The 20,620-nt window shown below is 42.5% G+C and overlaps 6 protein-coding genes across 7 annotated transcripts; 1 reads left to right on the top strand and 5 right to left on the bottom strand.

The window, feature by feature from the left end:
- Positions 1–9,429: 9,429 nt before the first annotated feature.
- LOC6581566 (carboxypeptidase B) lies at positions 9,430–10,942 on the top strand. The gene is made up of 3 exons (XM_002007258.4): positions 9,430–9,554; positions 9,631–10,521; positions 10,598–10,942. The coding sequence occupies exons 1-3, from the start codon at positions 9,484–9,486 to the stop codon at positions 10,893–10,895; spliced, it is 1,260 nt and encodes a 419-aa protein (XP_002007294.1). The 5' UTR covers positions 9,430–9,483; the 3' UTR covers positions 10,896–10,942.
- Positions 10,943–11,288: 346 nt separating this feature from the next.
- Positions 11,289–12,847, bottom strand: LOC6581565 (carboxypeptidase B). 2 transcript variants are annotated; one of them, XM_002007257.4, is made up of 3 exons: positions 12,710–12,847; positions 11,760–12,650; positions 11,289–11,701 (listed from the first exon to the last, which is right to left on the bottom strand). In XM_002007257.4, exons 1-3 carry the CDS (start codon positions 12,781–12,783, stop codon positions 11,395–11,397), a joined length of 1,272 nt encoding a protein of 423 aa, XP_002007293.1. In that variant the 5' UTR covers positions 12,784–12,847; the 3' UTR covers positions 11,289–11,394. The 2 variants fall into 2 exon arrangements, with proteins under 2 accessions (XP_002007293.1, XP_043865555.1); XM_044009620.1 differs by lacking the exon at positions 12,710–12,847 and having other exon boundaries at positions 11,760–12,145; positions 12,334–12,445.
- Positions 12,848–12,949: 102 nt separating this feature from the next.
- LOC6581564 (carboxypeptidase B) lies at positions 12,950–14,474 on the bottom strand. The gene is made up of 3 exons (XM_002007256.4): positions 14,396–14,474; positions 13,459–14,349; positions 12,950–13,406 (listed from the first exon to the last, which is right to left on the bottom strand). The coding sequence occupies exons 1-3, from the start codon at positions 14,470–14,472 to the stop codon at positions 13,082–13,084; spliced, it is 1,293 nt and encodes a 430-aa protein (XP_002007292.2). The 5' UTR covers positions 14,473–14,474; the 3' UTR covers positions 12,950–13,081.
- Positions 14,475–14,850: 376 nt separating this feature from the next.
- On the bottom strand, positions 14,851–16,341 carry LOC6581563 (carboxypeptidase B). Its single transcript, XM_002007255.4, has 3 exons — positions 16,237–16,341; positions 15,268–16,170; positions 14,851–15,208 (listed from the first exon to the last, which is right to left on the bottom strand). Exons 1-3 carry the CDS (start codon positions 16,305–16,307, stop codon positions 14,911–14,913), a joined length of 1,272 nt encoding a protein of 423 aa, XP_002007291.1. The 5' UTR covers positions 16,308–16,341; the 3' UTR covers positions 14,851–14,910.
- Positions 16,342–16,880: 539 nt separating this feature from the next.
- Positions 16,881–18,312, bottom strand: LOC6581562 (carboxypeptidase B). The gene is made up of 3 exons (XM_002007254.4): positions 18,210–18,312; positions 17,273–18,163; positions 16,881–17,220 (listed from the first exon to the last, which is right to left on the bottom strand). Exons 1-3 carry the CDS (start codon positions 18,284–18,286, stop codon positions 16,914–16,916), a joined length of 1,275 nt encoding a protein of 424 aa, XP_002007290.2. The 5' UTR covers positions 18,287–18,312; the 3' UTR covers positions 16,881–16,913.
- A 649-nt stretch (positions 18,313–18,961) lies between these two features.
- LOC6581561 (carboxypeptidase B) lies at positions 18,962–20,543 on the bottom strand. The gene is made up of 2 exons (XM_002007253.3): positions 19,528–20,543; positions 18,962–19,311 (listed from the first exon to the last, which is right to left on the bottom strand). Exons 1-2 carry the CDS (start codon positions 20,508–20,510, stop codon positions 18,984–18,986), a joined length of 1,311 nt encoding a protein of 436 aa, XP_002007289.1. The 5' UTR covers positions 20,511–20,543; the 3' UTR covers positions 18,962–18,983.
- Positions 20,544–20,620: the final 77 nt, after the last annotated feature.

Genomic DNA, 20,620 nt, shown 5'->3' with positions numbered 1-20,620 from the left:
GGGGATGCCGTTGACAGCGACGTCTCAGTTTGGTTTACAGCGTTGACAGCGTGCGGCATAAACACGGCCAATATACCCGCCAGCTGCAGCAGTCAGCCAAGAGAAAGAGAAAGAGAAAGACAGACAGACAGAGAGTGAGAGAGAGAGATAGTGGGAGTGGGTGGCTAGGGCCTTGTGTGTGCCGGCAGCGTTAAACCGCAAAATTTAATTCCCTTATCAAAAAGTGACAAGCGTGCGTATTTAATGCAATTTTGCAGCGCATTTAACATGACGTGTCTGGCTGGCAGGCAAATAAAAAAAAAGTAAAAGAAAAGGGGAAGGGAATCGGGAAAAAGAAATGAGTAAAAGCGTGGCAAAGCGTGAGGCTAGCTTGGCTTTGGTCGTCTGGCATTTGCCATTATCTAACGGAAGTTGTTTACTTGCAGGCTGCTTTTTGTTTGGCAGCGCAGCAAACTGCAAAAACCTCAATTTGCGTTGCCGCAACTTCCTTTTACGCTAAATTACAATTCCGCTGATTGCATTCCCGGACCCCAGAACTCAGAGCCCAAACACCCCCAACCCTCCACACCCCACATCTCACATCCCCCTATTGAAGACCTCTTGCTGACTGAAGACTGAAGACTGGGCCTCAAAGCGCCGTCAGCTCATTCACATTGCTACGCGTTATTCACACTTTACGCCTAGATTTGAGCGCCATGAATCCTTTAACTGTTTTGCATATTTGTGTGCCAGCTTGGCATGCCACGCCTCTACGCCTCCACCCACGAGCGCCGACTTTGCTGCAGCTGTTGTTGTTGTTGTTGGATTCGTTTCGTTTCGTTTCGTAGTTTCGCATTCATTGCGAAAGATAAAAATAATGAACATACCAAAGCAAAAGTCAGCGGAAAAAACAACAAGGAGCAACTCAACAGCAGCAGCAGCAGCAACAGCAGCAGTCAAAATCCTGACCCACCCAAACCACCCAAGCCAGCACCACTCCGCCCTCCGCCCTCTGGTTGTGCGTGCAGGATTTGGATTTGGATTCAGTGCAGAAACTGCGCCACGTTTTTGTCGGCTTGCAGGATTTATAGTATGTTTATATGTATCGCTGTGTGTGTGTGTATGTCTGTCTTTGTGTGAGTGAGAAATGGGCGTGGCTCAACTGTGGGCTGCACGGCGGGCAATGCATAAGGCAAATTGCTTGTAAGTTCAACTCGTATTTTGCATTGTGTTTCACTTCCGACAGTTAAATTAAAGCCATTGTCTGCTTTGTCCCGCTTTGGTGCTAGTTTGTGCGCCTAACGTAACAATTGCCAGTCGGACGCATTTGTTTTTTCCTTGTTTTTGTTTTTGTTTTTTTTTTTTCTTATCAACAACTAACCGCAACAGCGAGACTCGAAATACGACAGCGAAAATAATTTGTTAGCCTAAAAGTGTGCTACAAATCTTCGGGCGGCCCGTTTCCGGCTAACATCTAATTATGTAAGCCGTAAGAGAGGCTTTTCGTTGTCTCTGGCTAGTGTTTTGTGGCTGGCCTCTGCGATTTTAATTAGTCGAGCACTCGTCGGCATAGCGTAATCGCAATCTGCAGGTGTCCAGCAGGTATACAGCAATTATTTTGCATGCTAAGAGCTGGAAAAGTAAGAGAGAGAGAGAGAGAGAGAGAGGGAAGTAAAAGAGTTGCGCTTAGATGAAAGCACACATCCGCACATACTTTTTAGGAACGGCTAAGCAGCGCTTATTAGCTGCAATTCCTTTGCTTTCCAGCTTGATTAAAGCAAAAAGCTTAATGATTTAGCGAACAACAAGTTGTGGTCAAGTTATTTGTCAATTTAAGTTCCATCTAATTGCAAACGGAGTCTAATAAGCTTTCGAATGCGCTTCTCTAGATGTCAAACTCGTACAACTAAAGCTTTACGGAGACTTTTTCGACATCACAGTACAAGAGAATCAAGTTATAACGACGATCAAGGGATCGTCGATATATCTATTTAAGTTTGCTCATATAAGTTTGTCTGGGGATCAGATGTTTCGTCGCAATAGTCGCACGGATGCTATAGGCGGAGTCCTTATAACCGGATTCTACCGTACTTTATTAAGATCTGCCAACTAAAAGCTTTAATGTGCTTGCCCAAGTTCCCCCTGCTCCAAAGAACTTGTGTAAAAATTAGCATAGTTTGATTTCAGTTTGTAGCTTATAAATATATGTGCATATATGTATGTGTGTGTGCCTTGTAATCCAAGTCCACACGAAATATATATAGACGGGAATTAAAAGGAAGAGAGAGAGACTAGCGACCCACTCAGAACGAAAATAAAACGGGGTGCTAAAAAATTGCATTCATTATGTGGCAGTGGCACAAAAGCTGGTGAACGGAAAACGAGGTTAGAGCCAGCGGCGGTTGTTGCTGCCACAATGCAGACACCACAATGACACAGAAAGTGTTGAGCTGCAAATGAGGAAACAATGCAACAACAACCACAACAACAACAACGAAACAATGGGAAAAATGCAAAATGGGAAATGCTTGAAGTGCAGGGCATGCGTGGAAAAGCAAACAGTGCAAATGCAAAACGGATGTGTAAATAATTTAGACGAGTTGCCAACTGACACACACACACACACAGAGACAATTGTATGCATGTGTATCTTTTTAGTTTATGTATCATTAAAAAATACTTACTGCAAAGCAGCAGCAAAATATAATGAAAGAGAGAGGGGAGCGGAGGCAAGGGAATCGTTCCATTTGCCAGCTGCAAAACAAATACTCGAGCGTCGAGCTATTCAGTGCTGTTTCGTTTTCTGTCTAGGAACGTGCCACAAATGCAATAATTATATGCATACAATGACAAACACACACACATACATAGAGAGAGAGAGAGAGAGAAAGAGAGAGAGAGAGTGTTACATGTGTGGTCGGCTTTTTTGACATGCTGCAAATTAAACACACACAAGCACACACACGCACACACACATTGGAAGTAAATTACTTTTTTGTGCCAAGCTGCATACAATCAAATGCAAACGGGGATTAAAAAGCAAACGTGTAACGGTAACCGGGCAAAACCGGCATCTGCGGTCTCCACTAGATTCAAGTGCTGCTGTTGCAAAGCTGGTAAGAACGGTAAACCCGGCTAAAACCCACTAACTGCATTTGCATTCACTGTTGCTGCCGCTGCCACTACTAAAAAACTATGTTAATGCCTCGAACTTCTGCTGAAAATTTCAATTCAAGTTCCATATTAGAAATAAAGCGAAGCGAAGTGAAGGTTCACCCCAAAGCCGCAGACATTGTAGATTTCAGCCAGGCAGCTCTCAGTCTCAGTCTTCTCTAAATCTCTAGCGGATGTGTCGTTAACTGCTGCCGGCTAACGGGTTTTTATGCCAGCCATGACAAGGACAAGGCACAGGACACCATTCGCACCCAGACAGACAAATAGGCAGATAACAGACGCAGATAGACAGCTCGGGTAGACACAGAGAGAGAGAGAGAGAAAGAGAGGGAGAGGGAAAGGGAGACGGTTAGACATTGGCTCAATTTGCACGCTTCGTTATTCAATTAGACACTTCATACACACCCATACCCACACCCACTCGCACGCACACAGACACAGAGAGAAGCCGCTGGCATAATTTTGATTGATGGCGTTATAATGACGGTGATTTATCAAATTTGCATGCTAAAAATTTTACTCGATATTACACTTCAAAATTGCAATTGCATGTGAACAGCGCAATATCTAAACTTATCAACAAATAAGTGCGAAAATTCATTTTATACGAAAATTTGTGGTTTTAATTTTATGAAATCGTAATGAAAAATACATGAAATTAAGGTAAATAGAAAAAAAAAAAACTTAAAAAGTTAAACAAAAAAATTTAAATGAATATCATTACATTACATTTTTTTGTTTAATAAAAAAATATTATTTTTATTATTAAATGTAAAAAAAAAATTAATGTATACAAAAAAATATATGATACAAAAAATTTGTAGCTTGTTCTATTCAAGTATATTTTGTCATAAAAATTTGTGCTAAACGACTGACTTATATAGATATATATATATACATATAAACATTTGAGTTGGTAAAGGTGTCGAAAATATTACATTCATTATGATTTTTGCTGGCAAGAAATATAGATTCATGATCACCAAAACTTTTCAATCTAAGTCCTTTCCAGTAGAACTTTAGTAGAACTTCAGATATAGCCAACCGCTCAAGCAGCGACAAATAACAATCAGGCTTTATAGCGCTGATGCATAACCATATGAAGTAGCTGTCATATGTGTATTTACTTGTAACGCTAATTGGTCGCTTGGCCAGGATGTAGCGTTGACAACGGGACTGGCCGCATCTCTGGCTTACGGCTGCCTTGGCGTATACGCAATATTTGCTTTTGTTACAACACTTTATACGTTCTGTTGTTTGTTTGGTTTTCACTTGTTTCTCCCAGTTGGCTGGCAGTCTATAAAATCCGGCTTAAGCCTCATGCTACCTGTGATATGTATGAAATTTTTTGCTGCCACACACACACACACAGGCAGAAATACAAAAAAAAAAAAAGTAGGTCGCACGCATTGGGCTTGGCTAAGAGCAATGTGGAAAGCTTCAGCTGGTGCTTGTGGCTTTGCCGACGGCTTCTGCCACTGGTAAACACTCAAATCCAATTAAATTTAATACGACTTACTTGCCTCCGACTGTGAATGTGTGTGTGTGTGTGTGCGAGAGTGTATGTCGTATGTGCTTGCAGTTCGTTTGTCATTTGTGCTTTGCGCTTTCTCTGTTTGCCCCACGCTTTTTATTTTGTTTGTTTTCAGTTTTCTGCATTGGTTTTTTCTTCCCCATTTTTGTTTTTTTGTTTTTTTGTTTTTTAAATGCTTTTATTTGGCTTACCTGCTTGGCTTAATTAAAGCTTAATTTCTCAAATGACATTTGATGCCACACAATCAGCTCGCACCAACTAATTTGTGCTTACATACAGATACATATATGTATATAAATACATACATACATCTATTCTCTTTACAACCCTCAATAAATCCGTTCAGTGCAATTAAAACGTCTCTGCATATCTCAGTGCAGAACATTTTAATTTATGCCACAATTTCCTTTCCATTGTCTGTGCCAACAGCCATCCATTTGTCATAGACACTTTGCAGGCACTGACTGCGTGTGTGTGTGTGTGCATGTGTGTGTGATTGTAGGTGTTTCAGAAGTGTGTCATATGCAAAGCAAAACAATACCCTTGAGATTCTATTTGTAGTTTAAGAGGAACTGAACGGTGATTTTTTAGTATAAATGTTGCTCGACTCTGAGTCGTGAAGAGTTTTTGAATTAAATATTATAAAATTACATATTATTATTTTTGATAACTCTAAATGCTCCCAAATTATGAACTACTTTCAATCTGCATACAGTAGACCTAAAACTTGGACAGCTCTTAATCTGTGCAGCAACTTCGGGTAGGTTCGGATCTGATTCTGTATTTTGTGAACCAGTTTGTCAGAATGGAGCTCAATCTACATATATAACGACACTTTTGCCCATATATTATTTGCATACTAGAAACCTAGAGCCATAAAATTCGCTAGTCAATTCGTTTGAGCCCATAAGAAACACATGGAAGAGTTGATTTATTTCCTGTCATTCGAGTCCATAAAGATTCGCAATATTCTCTATATAATTCATAAATCTTTATATTACCCATTCTCAGTACACTTTAAAGCTGAAACATTGTGCCTAAGCTCTTGAGATATGCGAAACATAATGCCTTTAGCTGCCAATTAAGAAAATTGGCCACAGGCAGCGCTTGTTTTAATTAGCCAATTGTTTGGCCTTAACACCTAACTACAAATACATCCGTGCACGTAATAGATTGTAAATATTTGACACCACCGGCCTTTGCCCCCGCCCACGCGGCCCCCACTCCCTCGACAAACCGCCAACAAACTGTGCGCTATTGTGTTGTGGCCTTAATCCAGCAACAATGGCAACAACAACAACAACAATTACAACAACAACAACAACAGCAAATACTCCACTCAATTTACAACTTGGCATCGTCAAGTTCAAGCCATGGAAAACAGTTTAGTGGGCGGGGGGGGAAGAGGCCACACCCCTTTTCCGGGTGGTTCAAGTTGAGTTCTTCAATTACTTTTTGCACGATTTGATTTTACATTTAACGATTTTTCGCACTTAATTAGAAACGAGTGTCGATGTCAGTGGCAGGTCCCACTCTCGCTCTCTCTCTCTCTCTCTCGCGCGCTCTCTGTCTCTCTCGCTCTGTCTTAGCACTGCCATGATTTGATTAAATGTGAAGATGAATTTTAATTAAAATCTTTGCGCAACACCAACTTCCAAGTCAAACTCACCCCCTTTCAACTCTTTCTCTCTGGCTCTGTCTCCCTCTTCCTCTCCCACGCTCTTAACCGCTGTTATGTGGCAGAATTTTTGACACTCTGAACGGCTACGCTGGCCAGAGAAAGGGGTTTTGGGGTCCCCTAATAGAGCAATAAAGCCGCAAGTTCATGGCGAACGATAGCTGGTCCACTGTGGGCTTAGTCATTGCCATGACATTCGGCTTTTAATTTATGCAAAATGAAAATTAAAGAGCGCCGCCGCAGCACAACTTTTCGTATCGCTGCTGCCCGCATATTTATGCAAATGACTCTCTAAATGAATTTTCGAAACTACTTACGAGTGATTTGCCTCAGTCTCCTGCTCCGTCTCAGTCACAGCCTCTCTGAGTCGGCGATCCATTTCAATTAAAGTCGTGAAGAGAACATTAAAGGCAGCTTAGCAAATAATTTGTGCATTGTTTGAGAGCAAATGAATCGCAAAACAAATCGCAAAACAAATCGCAAACAATGCCGCATTTTCTTTTGTCAATGCAAATACGCAGAACAGGCACAACTTTTCCGAAAGTTTGTGGGCAAAACAAAAAAGAAAATATGAATATAAAAACACGACCAAAAACTCTACACACATTTGCTGGCAGTCACGTGCAGTAGACGATGATCGGAATTCAAGGAATGATGGACTAATAGATATCCTATCATTTCATTATATTGATTTTATATGCTAGGAGTTCTGCCTCAGCTAAAGTCTATCGGTATATCGATTACATTCTATTTATCGATTTATAATTATCAATCTACAGTTGCTCTATTATCCTTTTCTTTCTGTTTTCAAAGCACATGTTTTCATATCGTCCATCCGCTCCTTCTCATACGAATCACACACATCTATCATAACCCTCGGCTCTTTTTCTCTGCAGGATATCAAAACTTTTCCGCACTCTGCCTTAGTTTCGGCGCGTCGGGAAAGTGGAGGGAAACTGACTGTCGCGTCCAATGGGCCATTCAAAAATTACGAGCCAACAGTTTCCGCAGTGTTTTTTGTCATTTCCATGCGCTCATTGTCAGTTTTAAGTAAGCAACTTTTCCCCTTTTGTTGCTGTTGTTGTTGTTATTTTGACTGCATGTCCTGTTTTGTTGCTGTTGTTGTTGCTGTTGCAGCAGCCGGCAAAAGTTGTTGACCAAAACTGCCTACAAATGCAGACAAATATGGAAAAGCGCATGAAATGCAATAAATTTTCAAATATATTTTGTGTGCGCGACAGAAAAAGTAGGCAGCATCCTTTTTTTATTAACTCAGCTACCCTGTGAATAAGCAATACGAGGGGTATATAAATCTATTGAAGAAACTGAAGAAAATTTTTGTTTGGGAAAAAGTCTTAAACGAAACTATATTATATTTTTGTCTTTAACCAGTTTTTTAAGTAAGTATTTTACTTGCATTTGCACATATTGTTTTAATAGACATATTACAGGGTATTTTATGCATAAATTCTCTAGAATGGTTGATGGTTTAACAAGTTGGCTTTATAATAACTCCTTAAATTCTATTTCGATTTTATCTCAAGACACATTTTACAGGGTATTAAATATGCAGCGCTTCTCTAGAACAATTTCATGAATTTCCAAGTCTACTAAATTGGTGAGCTCCTCTTAAGTGATTTCTTTATCCAATCCTATGACACATTTTACAGGGTATTGTGTACACTTTTCTTTCTGTTTCACTCCGTTACTTTCAATATTTTTTTTTTTTTTGCACAGTGCACCACAAGTCAGTTCGACAATTCTGATAGAGCTTCACTCTGCAAATGATTAAAACTTGTAGAAGACGCAAATAACTAAACAAAGTCAGAGGCAATATATAAATCAATGTTTGCTGCGTTGCGCAAGTCTCACGCGACAAATTTACGAGCGACTTAAATTGGTGATGGACAACAGAAGACGCGTGACATTCAGATTTTTACCGATTTTTATCAGAAATGCAGTCAATAAATTGCCAAAGGCTTATTTCAAATATTTCTGCGTTGAGTGGGAAAACTTCAGATAGATTGGAGACAAGAGCAAAGCAAGCGTATGAAAGTATGAATAGTCCAAATCAAGGCAAATATAAACTGTTATCTACAGCAAAAAGAAGTGAATGTTAAAGCTTCTATATATGAATTGAATACAGATGTCTGGCAGAGAGTAGCTTGAAGTCAATGAACATAATTCGAACAGTTTATATAAAGAACGAACAAGTTATATGTATAAAAGTAGGCAGAACACATGCCTACAGGATTTAGTAACTACTGAAGTCAAGTACAGTTGATTCTGTTGGCTCATTACTTATTAGTAAATCAAGCTCTATGTAATCCATAAAGCCAACCTATAAATGTACTCATAAACATAGTAATGCAACTTAAATATGATGCAGCAAAATGTTCTGAATAAGCATATTTTCTAAAGATTCTATAAATAAAAATATATCCAAAAAAAAAAGTGAAGTAAATATTTTATATATAAAATAAATAAACATTTTAATACTAGCTTTTTTTTAATTTTAAAAATAATATGTTTATCAGTATTGCTGTGCCCACTGCTATTTTTATGAATACAACTGCTAAATCTAGTAAATTAAAAATTTATATAAGGAGAGACTAAGTTATATGTATAAAACTAGTCATAGCCCAAGCCTACAGAGTTTACTAATCAAGCATTAAGCCTCTTTTTACCGTCGTAAGGCCTCCATCTAAAACCAAAATACAAGTTCGGCCTTTATAACTCCAGATTCTCTCTCTCAATCGCAGTTCAACCAATTGCATCACTTTGTTTGGTTGGCCAATGCTATTGGTTGTTATCAATGAACTTGGAGTGATTATCGAATGTCATCTAGCGTCTGTATAGTATAAATTATGAGAGATTTTCCAATGAAATTTAGTCGAGCATTTGACACAATACACAACCAGAGCATTCGATAAGACTGATAAGATTTTCATTCTGATCGTGTTTTGGCTCTGGCTACTATTTTCTATCAATCGCCGGCGTTGTGCATACGTCAAGTGGTCCGCACATCGACTGCCACTATATAAAGAGAACAACTGAGGCATTACACTTTAATAGACGCTTTGGGCCGGAACGGAACGGAGCACACAACAACAAAAAAATGTTTCTTAAAACTTGCCTGCTGCTGCTGGTGTGCAGCGTCGCTGCGCTGTCTGCGCACAGCTACGATGGGTGAGTGCTTGGGGGCGTGGCTGGTTGGCAAAGAATGCATCAGCTAATGCACAATTAACTTGGTAACTCTCGACAGCTACAAGATCTATGACATCTATGCACGCAACAACTTCGAGAAGCAGCTGCTGCTGCGTCTGGCCAACAATGTGGACTACGACTTCTTCGATATGCCGCGTGCCCTGGATGTGGCTACGCGTGTGATGGTGCAGCCCAAGGATCAGGAATCGTTTGAGGAGCTGCTGCGACGCTTCGCTGTCAACTTCATGGTGATCGACAACAACGTGGGCAACACGCTGCAGCAGGAGCAGCTGGAGAACCAGAGCCAGCGTCTGATGGCCCAGCGTGACACGAAGCGCAGCATCAGTTTCACTGCCTTCCATCGTCATGACGAGATCAATGCTTACCTGGACGAGCTGGCCAAAGCCTATCCCAGCCGCGTCACGGTTAAAACGGCTGGCAAATCGTACGAGAATCGCGACCTAAAGACCATCACCATCAGCAACGGCGACGGCAAGAGCGGCAAGAATGTGATCTTCCTGGATGCTGGCATACATGCACGTGAATGGATTGCCCCGGCCGCTGCGCTCTACGTCATCTATCAGCTGGTGGAGAACTTTGTGGCCAATGCTGATCTGCTGAAGAGCTACGATTGGGTCATTCTGCCCGTGGTGAATCCCGATGGCTATGAATACACCCACACCAGTTCGCGCATGTGGCGCAAGACCCGCAAGCCAGTGAGCTCCGCTTGCTATGGCACCGACGGCAATCGCAACTTTGACTTCCATTGGGGCGAGGTGGGCGCCTCCAGCTTCTCGTGCGCCGACACATACAAGGGCAAAACGGCCTTCTCCGAGCCAGAGACGCAGCTCGTGCGCGACCTGCTGCTCAGCCTGCAGGGCCGTGGCAAGTTCTACCTGACGCTCCACTCGTATGGCAACTACTTGCTCTATCCATGGGGCTGGACATCGTGAGTGCATTGAATACAACAAGAAGCTCCAACTCTTAGTTGACTATTTTCGTTTCTCTTTGTTGTTTTTGTTTAGTGACCTGCCAGCCGACTGGCGCGCCCATGATGAGGTGGCTCAAGCTGGCGCCGCGGCCATCAAGGCCTCCACGGGCACCAAATACACTGTGGGCAGCTCGACGAATGTGCTCTATGCCGCTGCCGGTGGCAGCGATGATTATGCCTTTGGCGTTGCCAAGTTCCCCGTTTCCGTGACCATGGAACTGCCTGCCGGCGGCACTGGCTTCAATCCATCCACGGAACAGATACTGCCCTTCGTCACCGAGACCTGGACGGGCATTCGTGCCATGGCCGAGAAGGTCATTCAGAAGTATTAAGGCCTAAATACAGCAAATAAAACCAATGCTATTTTATATACGACAAACAACATGTGTATGTGTGTGTGTGTGTGTGTGTGTGTGTGAAGTTCCATTTCAATTGCTGATAAGTGCCACCCATGGAGCATGGCATCATTGAAACTGCGACAGCTCCAGCAGTGACATACTTGCCACATTGGCCCGATCGCCTGCTGTGCGTTGCGTGCTTACATTTTCAGCTATCGCCGCCAATTAACTGGGCTTATTCAAGTGTTGTTTTAAGCACCTTGCACAATCAACTAAAGCAATATATACGTATATATATATATATATGTATAAAAATAATTGCATTCGCTCAGCTTCTATTATCGCTAAGCATTCCACTGGCCTTATAGCTATATGCAAACCCAACCATTAACATATCTCGCTGTCACTTTCTTAGTACACTTAAAATTTAAAGAAAAAGTAAATATAAAATCTATAGAATATTAGCAGAAAACAAAAATGGTTCAAAAATGCCTCAATTGAGTGGATACTTCTCGATCACTTTGCGAGCCATTGCCACAATACCCACCCAGGTCTCTTTGACCAGCCCATCGATATCCGCAGCTGGGGGATTGAAATAGTTATCGCCGCCAGCGGGCAGTTCCATGGTAAATGATATGGGGAACCCAGCATTGAAGGCATAATCATCGCTAGCACCGGCAGCTGGATACAGCAATTGGGTGGAGCAGCCCACCTGGTAAACGGTGCCAGTAGCCGCTTTAATGGCATCCGCGCCAGCTCGACCAACCTCATCCAAATCCTGCCAAGTATCTGGCAATTGGCTGCAAAGCAAACAGCGATTTAGTTACGAGAACAATTCATGGGCACACGTCAACCTACTCCATGTAACCCCAGGGATAGAGAATATATCTTCCGTAGGAATGCACCGACAAATACATTTTGCCACGATCCGCCAAACCCTGTATTAAATCACGCACGACTATTGCCTCCGGCTCGGAGTAAGCCCTTGGACCTGCATAGGCTTCCTCACAGGGATTCGATGAAGCACCCGTTTCTTTATAGTGAAAATCAAAATTACGATTCAAATCTGTGCCAATGCATTTCGCGCTGCTGGGCTGACGGGTCTTGCGCCATAAACGCGCATCCGCCGCAAGCTGTGTGTACTCATAGCCATCCGCATTGACTACGGGTAGAATGACCCAGTCGTAGTCCTGCAATAGCTGAGAGTGTACACTGTAGTTGTTGACCAGTTGCCCAATAGCATAAACCACTGCAGCCGGTGAGATCCATTCACGTGCATGGAAGCCACCGTCCACGAGTATAACATTCTTGTTAGCCCGTCCGTCTCCATTAGTGATCCGAATCGTCTTTAGCCAACGGCCCTCAAAGGACCTGCCCACCGTCTTGACCTCAACTCGTGTGGGATTCTGCTTAGCCAGGTCCTCAATAAACCGATTGATCTCAGCATGTGAGTAATACCGCTCTGTGCCCAGTTTTCCTTGGTAGGGGTACATACGGCGTAGAAGACTATTCGTAATGAATTCTGTGAGCAACGTTAGGCCCACATTATGGTTAACAATCGTATAGCTCATATTGTGTATATTAAGCAACTGTAGAAAGTCCGCCTGCGCTTTGGGATGTACCATCATACGTTCAGGTGAACCACTAATGGAATACAGCTCAAAGAACGACTCATTTCTGCTCAGCTCTGACAAGTCTAAGCCATCGCCAATTGTTTGATTTGTTGTAGCCAGCTCATAGATCTTAAAGCTGAAAATAAAAGCATTGCTTTGTTATATATTCTAAAGAGTTTATAGTCAAGCGCTTACCCATCGTATAGGCCACACTCGACGTGGCTTAGCGCTATGCAAAGGCAGCAAACAAAGAACCACAAAATTTTCATCTGAACACAGTGCCTACTTAGTAAAAACTAAAAATTTGTAAAAGTAATCAATTCTAACTGAAAGGTTATCAGTAGAATGAAACATAGAGTAAGAGAACGAGGCGAAGTCTATTTATTGAGCAGATGAAAGAGATTGCTCTCATTTTTAATCAGAAAACTTAGAGAATCAACACACATACTATTTACTTCAACTCTTTAGAATCGTAATACAATTTAATAATAATTGAATTCATATTTCAAGCATTCTCAGCTTCTTTTATACGATTTTATATACAACCTGATGGAGATTATATATACTTTAAAAAATCGAATTGTTCCCACTGAATGGATACATTTTAACCACCTTCTGAGCCATTGCCACAATACCCACCCAGGTCTCTTTGACTAGCCTATCGATATCCGCAGGTGGAGGATCGAAATGAATATCACCGCCAGCGGGCAGTTCCATGGTGAATGATATAGGAAAACCAGCATTAAAAGCATAATCATCGCTAGCACCGGCAGCTGGATACAGCAACTGGGTGGAAGAGCCCACCTTGTAAACGGTACCAGTAGCCGCTTTAATGGCATCTCTACCAGCGCGTCCAACCTCATCCAGATCCTTCCAGGTGTCTGGGAGTAAGCTGGGAAGTCAAAATTTCAATTAATTACTCTTAATTATTTTTAGCTACTCACTCGATATAGCCCCAGGGGTAGAGTATGTAACTTCCAAAGGAATGCACTGTTAAATACATTTTGCCACGAGCCGCCAGACTGTGTATCAGATCACGCACCACAATTGTCTCTGGCTCAGAGAAAGGCTTTGGTCCTGCATACTCGTCATTGCACGGATCCGACGATGCACCACTTTCATTCCAGTGAAAATCAAAATTACGATTAGGATCGATGCCAATGCAATCTGCACTGCTTGGCTGACGAGTCTTACGCCACATACGCGTATCCGGAGAGATCTGTGTATACTCATAGCCATCGGCATTGACTACGGGTAGAATGACCCAGTCGTAATCCTGCAATAGCTGGGCATGCGCCTCGTAGTTGTTGACCAATTCGTTGATGCCATACACCACTGCAGCCGGTGAGATCCATTCACGTGCATGGAAGCCACCGTCCACGAGTATGACATTCTTGTTAGCCCGTCCGTCTCCATTCGTGATCCGAATCGTCTTTAGCCAACGGCCCTCAAAGGACTTGCCCACCGTCTTGACCTCAACTCGTGTGGGATTCTGCTTAGCCAGGTCCTCAATAAACTGATTGATCTCAGCATGTGAGTAATACCGCTCTGTGCCCAGCTTTCCTTGGTAAGGGTACAAATTGCGTAACTTTTGATTCATTTCAAAATCACTTTGGAGCCATAAGCCGACATCATTATGAACAATTTTATAGTTCATCGTATTGGCATCGAGCAGATTCAAGAAATCTGGTTGTGCATCGGGGTGCACCAGGATATGAGCAGCTACTCCATTTCTGGAGAAGACTTCGTAGTAGGAATTATTATTTTCAAGAGTCGAATAGTCCAAGCCCCGTCCAGCGGGTCGATCCATCATGAAGACCTCATACATCTTAAAGCTGTTCTACGATTAGTTAGGCATTCACTTTATAGGCAAACACTCACCCATCATACAAAGTACCCTTGGCAAAGCTTAGCGCTATAGCATAAGAGTACACAGCGACCCATAAAATCAACTTCATGTTTACAGCTTGTACATTTTTTAAGAACTGAACCCCCTTATAAATACCCAACACCCCAGCTGGATTTCCAATTAGAAACGTAATCCATTTTCACATTTAGAAACATTTAAAATTATCCACAAATTGGCTGTCAAATTAATGAACTATTGGTATCAACTAATGAACATAAATAACACTAACGTAATTATTGGACTGATTGCACAGAGTCATAATGAGCTGCAAGCTAAGTTAGAATCGCATAGTAGGACGCTATTTAAAACCTATTTTTAAACCCTAGGCTGAAAATGGAAAATCATGTTTATATTTCGTATATCTTTGGAGCTAGTGTCTCTATGGAGTGTAAGCACAGATCGACTTGTATGAAAAAGTACTCTAATCTAATCTTATCTCCACCTTCGATTTATTTAAACATTTTTGACTAGAGCTATCGGATTATATTTAGTACTTTTCAATAACCTTTTCGGCCATGGCACGAATCCCAATCCATGTCTCGGTTACGAACTCGTCAATTTTGCTGGCAGGAGGATCAAATCCTGTTATGCCACCTCCAGACAACTCCATGGTAATGGAAATATTGAAGCCAGCATAGAAGGCATAATCATCGCTAGCACCAGCAGCTATATATAGCACATTGGTAGAGCTGCCCACCTCGTAATCAGTTCCAGTCGCTTCCTTTATGGCATCACCGCCAGCACGAGCCACATCGTCAAGATCCTGCCAAGTTTCAGGCAATTCTCTGCGAAATATAGATTTATTTAGTCATGCAATCGAAATTAATGTTAGCCAATGACGTACGAAGTCCATCCCCATGGATAGAGTAAGTAGTTGCCATAGGAGTGAATTGTCAAATACATAATGCCTCGATCCGCATACGTGTGCAATATGTCACGCACCACCTGCGTCTCTGGCTCCGAGAAAGGCTGCGGCCCAGCAAATGTATCAGAGCAGGGATTCGATGAAGCGCCCTCCTCATTCCAGTGAAAGTCAAAGTTACGATTGGGATCAGCACCATAGCAGGTCTGGCCCAGAAGCTTATACGGCTGCCGAGTTTTACGGAATAAACGAGCTAGGGTTCCTGTCTGCGTATACTCATAGCCATCTGGATTAGCCACCGGTAGAACGATCCAGTCATAGTCCTTGAGCAGTTCGGCATTCTCATCGAACTTCTCTACCAACTGTTCAATGACATACAGTACAGCTGCTGGAGATATCCATTCACGTGCATGGAAGCCCCCATCCATGAAGATGACCTTCTTGTTGGCCCGACGATCGCCATTAGTTATTGTAATAGTTTTCAGCTCACGCTTTTCATATGACCATCCAACAGTCTTGAGGAACACACGGCTCGGAAAACGATCTGCCAAGTCATTGATATAGTTGGTGATCTCCTCGTGTGTGTAATAGCGGTCCGTGCTGAGGCGGCCCTTGCCCGAGATGGGCGACAGACGTCGCTGCACTTGTCGCTGGGCAAACTCCTCGGCAATGGTGGCACCCAGATTTTCATTGATTAGACTGTGGCTCAACTGCTGCTCCGAGAGCAGTTTCTCGAAGTTTTCCAATTGATCGGGACTCACAATAACTCGTGACGATTGTCCCAGCAAACGACGTAGATTGAGAAAGTCGTAGCCCTGTTGGCTCAGCTTGTACAGCAGCTCCCCCTGCTCAGCATTCGCCGGTCTGAGCTCATAGATACGATAGCTGCAGGCAATCGGATGTCAGTCAAGAATATTCCACACTATATCACTATATCCTTCATGGACTCACCCATCGTAGTCATATTCGGCAGCAACCAGTGCCAAGCCAAGCAGTAGCGACAAAACACCAAAACGCGACATAACTCAACTCAATAATGGACACACGTGTCGCAAGCAGTTCACTTAAATAGCCAAGTTAAATCTTATCTACTTCCAAATTATAGTTAATTGATTAGAGTATTTCGTGTAAAACCCATACTATTAGATTAGATTTCGATAAGATTTGGATTAGACTCCCATTATATTTCTTTCTTATCGTCTGCAAAACCAGGGAAAATCTTCTCTGAATAAGACTTTAATTGCCTTGCTAGACATGATGATCTACTCTTTGTGCTGATTCTAAAGATTAACTACGGTTTTTTAACTTTTCGGTTTTATAGACTACTCAAAATCTTATCTAATCTAATCCAAACTGTTTGAGGAATTTAAAATCATTCTTTAAGAAAATCACGCTTAAAATTTTACCAACTAATATGTGAGAACATTTCAATATATGTTGATCATATCATTATCCCTTAAGTAGCAATCTAAACGTTTTGCTTATAGCAATACAAAGAATTAGCGCGAATGCCTATCTATTTCTCTGTTACGAACTTTCTTATTAAGTTTTTTCCGCTAGGCACCCATGCTCAAATATCAAATACTTTGTAATAATTTTGCTTTCCTTAAATTTTATTGCTCAAAAGTTTAATTAAGTGGATATTTTTCAACCACCTTCTGAGCCATTGCCACAATACCCACCCAGGTCTCTTTGACTAGCCTATCGATATCCGCAGGTGGAGGATCGAAATTATTATCACCGCCAGCGGGCAGTTCCATGGTGAATGATATAGGAAAACCAGCATTGAAAGCATAATCATCGCTAGCACCGGCAGCTGGATACATCAACTGGGTGGAACAGCCCACCTGGTAAATGGTGCCTGTAGCTGCTTTAATGGCATCTCCACCAGCGCGTCCAACCTCATCCAGATCCTCCCAGGTGTCTGGGAGTAAGCTGTGAAGTCAAAATTCTAATTAATAACTCTTAATTATTTTTAGCTACTCACTCAATATAACCCCAGGGGTAGAGTATGTAATTTCCATAGGAATGCACTGTTAAATACATTTTGCCACGATCCGCCAGACTGTGTATCAGATCACGCACCACAATTGCTTCCGGTTCAGAGAAAGCCTTTGGTCCCGCATAGGTTTGGGAGCACGGATCCGAGGAGGCACCAGTTTCATTCCAGTGAAAATCAAAATTACGATTAGGATCGATGCCAATGCAATCTGCACTGCTTGGCTGACGAGTCTTACGCCACATACGCGTATCCGGAGAGATCTGTGTATACTCATAGCCATCGGCATTGACTACGGGTAGAATGACCCAGTCGTAATCCTGCAATAGCTGGGCATGCGCCTCGTAGTTGTTGACCAATTCGTTGATGCCATACACCACTGCAGCCGGTGAGATCCATTCACGTGCATGGAAGCCACCGTCCACGAGTATGACATTCTTGTTAGCCCGTCCGTCTCCATTCGTGATCCGAATCGTCTTTAGCCAACGGCCCTCAAAGGACTTGCCCACCGTCTTGACCTCAACTCGTGTGGGATTCTGCTTAGCCAGGTCCTCAATAAACTGATTGATCTCAGCATGTGAGTAATACCGCTCTGTGCCCAGCTTTCCTTGGTAAGGGTACAAATTGCGTAACTTTTGATTCATTTCAAAATCATGTTTGAGCCATAAGCCGACATCATTATGAACAATTTTATAGTTCATCGTATTGGCATTGAGCAGCTTTAAGAAATCTGGTTGTGCATCGGGGTGCACCAGGATATGAGCAGCTACTCCATTTCTGGAGAAGACTTCGTAGTATGAATTATTATTTGACAGAGTCGAATAGTCCAAGCCCCGTGCAGCGGACCGATTCATCATAGATACCTCGTACATCTTAAAGCTGTTCTACGATTAGTTAGGCATTCACTTTACAGGAAAACACTCACCCGTCATAGAAATTACCCTTGGCATAGCTTAGAGCTATACCATAAGAACACACAGCGAACAATAAAATATATTTCATGTTTACAGCTCTTCGCCTTATTAACAACTGAACTGCCTAATACAATAGCCAAGCTTGATTTCCAATCAGAAACGGTATTAATAGAGCGCAACCTAAAAGTTAAGAGACACACTAAAAATTATCAACAAATTGGTTGTAAAATCAATGAAAACATCGATAGGCGTTTATTGGTCACTCTGATATGTGTTAAAAGCTTAAAGGAATAAAACGAGAGATAGTGAAATTGAGAGAGCTATACACACATACCAAACTGATAGTATATCTAACTAAAGAACGTTTATAATAGTAATAGTAGTAGATTATATGCTCTTGTGTTTCTGATAGTAATGCAATTATAATGATTATTGCTGGACATGTTGATGTAGCCACTCTACAGATTCTAATTTATTTATTATTGTTTTCTCATCATATCTTCAAGAGGAACTTTGTCTCAATGAAGGCCTATAAATCCGTGCAGGAAACATTCCCAGTCCCATTGGCTCTGCCATCTTAGTGATAAAACTGTAAAATTCGTAGAAGTACATGTGGATACGGCTATATAAGGTCTCTTGTCAATGAGGAAGTACAAAAAGCCTATATTAACAACCGACTGTATCCATGTAGTGATTCAGATCCCTGGAACTTAAACCATATATACAACTCCATTAAAATAATAAATAAGTTAACAATTTTAAATTCTCTAGAAAAATAATTTTTATTAATTAACATTTGTTTGCGCCTCGGTTTGGTAGAGTTTGATAACCTCCAGGGCCATGGCACGCACACCCACCCAACTTTCGGTCACAATGTCCTCGATGTGCGATACCCAGGGATCGAAGCCCATAAATCCGCCAGCTGGCAATTCCATGGTAATGGCCACACTTACATTGGCCACGCCCACAGCATAGTCTGTGGAATCACCAGAGGTCGCGTACATCAAATGGTAGCCGCTGCCATAACTGTAAATGCCATTCGTTGCATAAAGTATTGCCATGGCACCCGCATCAGCTACCTGCATCATTTCATCAAAATTTGGTGGCAAAGAGCTGAAAAAGGTAAAGCCATTAGAAGAGTTTACTTATCTATATATCGATGATTGAGTAATGAAAAATAACAATGAAATAAATGATAAGAGTATGCCGCCCAATGGAAATGAGTCAATATTGAATTTGTTTCCGTGAAATTCAGCCAATGTAAATATATTACATCACATGCTTTATCTACATAATTTTTCAGTAACTTTTCATGGACTCTCTGCTCACCTTGTGTGGCCCCAGGGCAACAGGAGGTAGTTGCCATACGAGTGCAGTGAAAGGTAAAAGGTCAAACGGTCGCTATAGTGCAGCAGTATATCGCGTACCACCTGCGACTCGGGCTGATCGAAGGCGTGCTCGCCCTGGTAGGTCTCGTTCGAAGGATCCGGCGAAGCGCCGTCCTCGAGGCCCCACATATAGCCGAAATTGCGATTCAGATCGGTGCCAATGTTCTCGGGATCCCAGGTAGGTTTGCGAGTCTTGCGCCAATAGCGCGAGTCCGTGTGACTGAACTCATATCCATCCGCATTGACCACCGGCATAATCACCCAGTCGTAGTCCTTGAGCAGATCCGCATTCTCCGCATAGTTATCTAACAGCTGTTGAATGATATACAGAGCGAAGGAGGGTGCAATCCATTCGCGAGCGTGCATCGCAGCATCGATGAAGATCACCGGCTTATTCGCTCGACCATCGCCATTCGTGATGGTCAACACCTTCAATGGGCGACGCTCGTAGCTCCAGCCGAAGTGCTTGACCAGTGCACGTTGCGGATACCGTTGGGGTAGACTGTCCAGATACTCATTGATTTCGGCATGGGTATAAAATGCGCCCAGGACATCGATCAGAGGCAGCGTGAAGCGCGCCTTGTTGCGTTGATTGTCCTCACGTTGTGCCTTCACCAACAGGGACAAATCATCTGAGAGCAATTGATGCTCTATCCGATGTGCCCTCAATTGCTTGAGCAAACTTTCCGCTTGGTTCGGCGCCACCAGCACTCGCAATCCTTTGTCATTGTGGCTGCGCCGTGATCCCAGCAAATCCCAATCGGGGTGCTCCTGCGCCCACTTTCGAATCAGCTGCAGCTGACTATCGTCATGAGGCTGCAGCTCGTATACCTTATAATCCTTGTAATCCTGCCAGGCCAATATACAGTCGAACTGCAGCAGCAGCCCGAGCAGGACCCAACCCAAGAGAGCGTACGATGTCATTTGTGTAAAGTTCCAGCAAGACTATGCCCCAAAAATGTCAGATACCCATGCCATAGCCCAGCCACTTATCAGCTAATTGGAGCTAATGCCGATGATTAGACTTGGATTAC

The sequence above is a fragment of the Drosophila mojavensis genome, unplaced genomic scaffold, assembly GCF_018153725.1.
Source record: "Drosophila mojavensis isolate 15081-1352.22 unplaced genomic scaffold, ASM1815372v1 contig_74, whole genome shotgun sequence".
In the NCBI taxonomy this organism is placed as follows: Eukaryota; Metazoa; Arthropoda; class Insecta; order Diptera; family Drosophilidae; genus Drosophila; species Drosophila mojavensis.
Note: the sequence above shows the minus strand (reverse complement) of the source record. Positions and strands in the feature narration are given on the sequence as shown.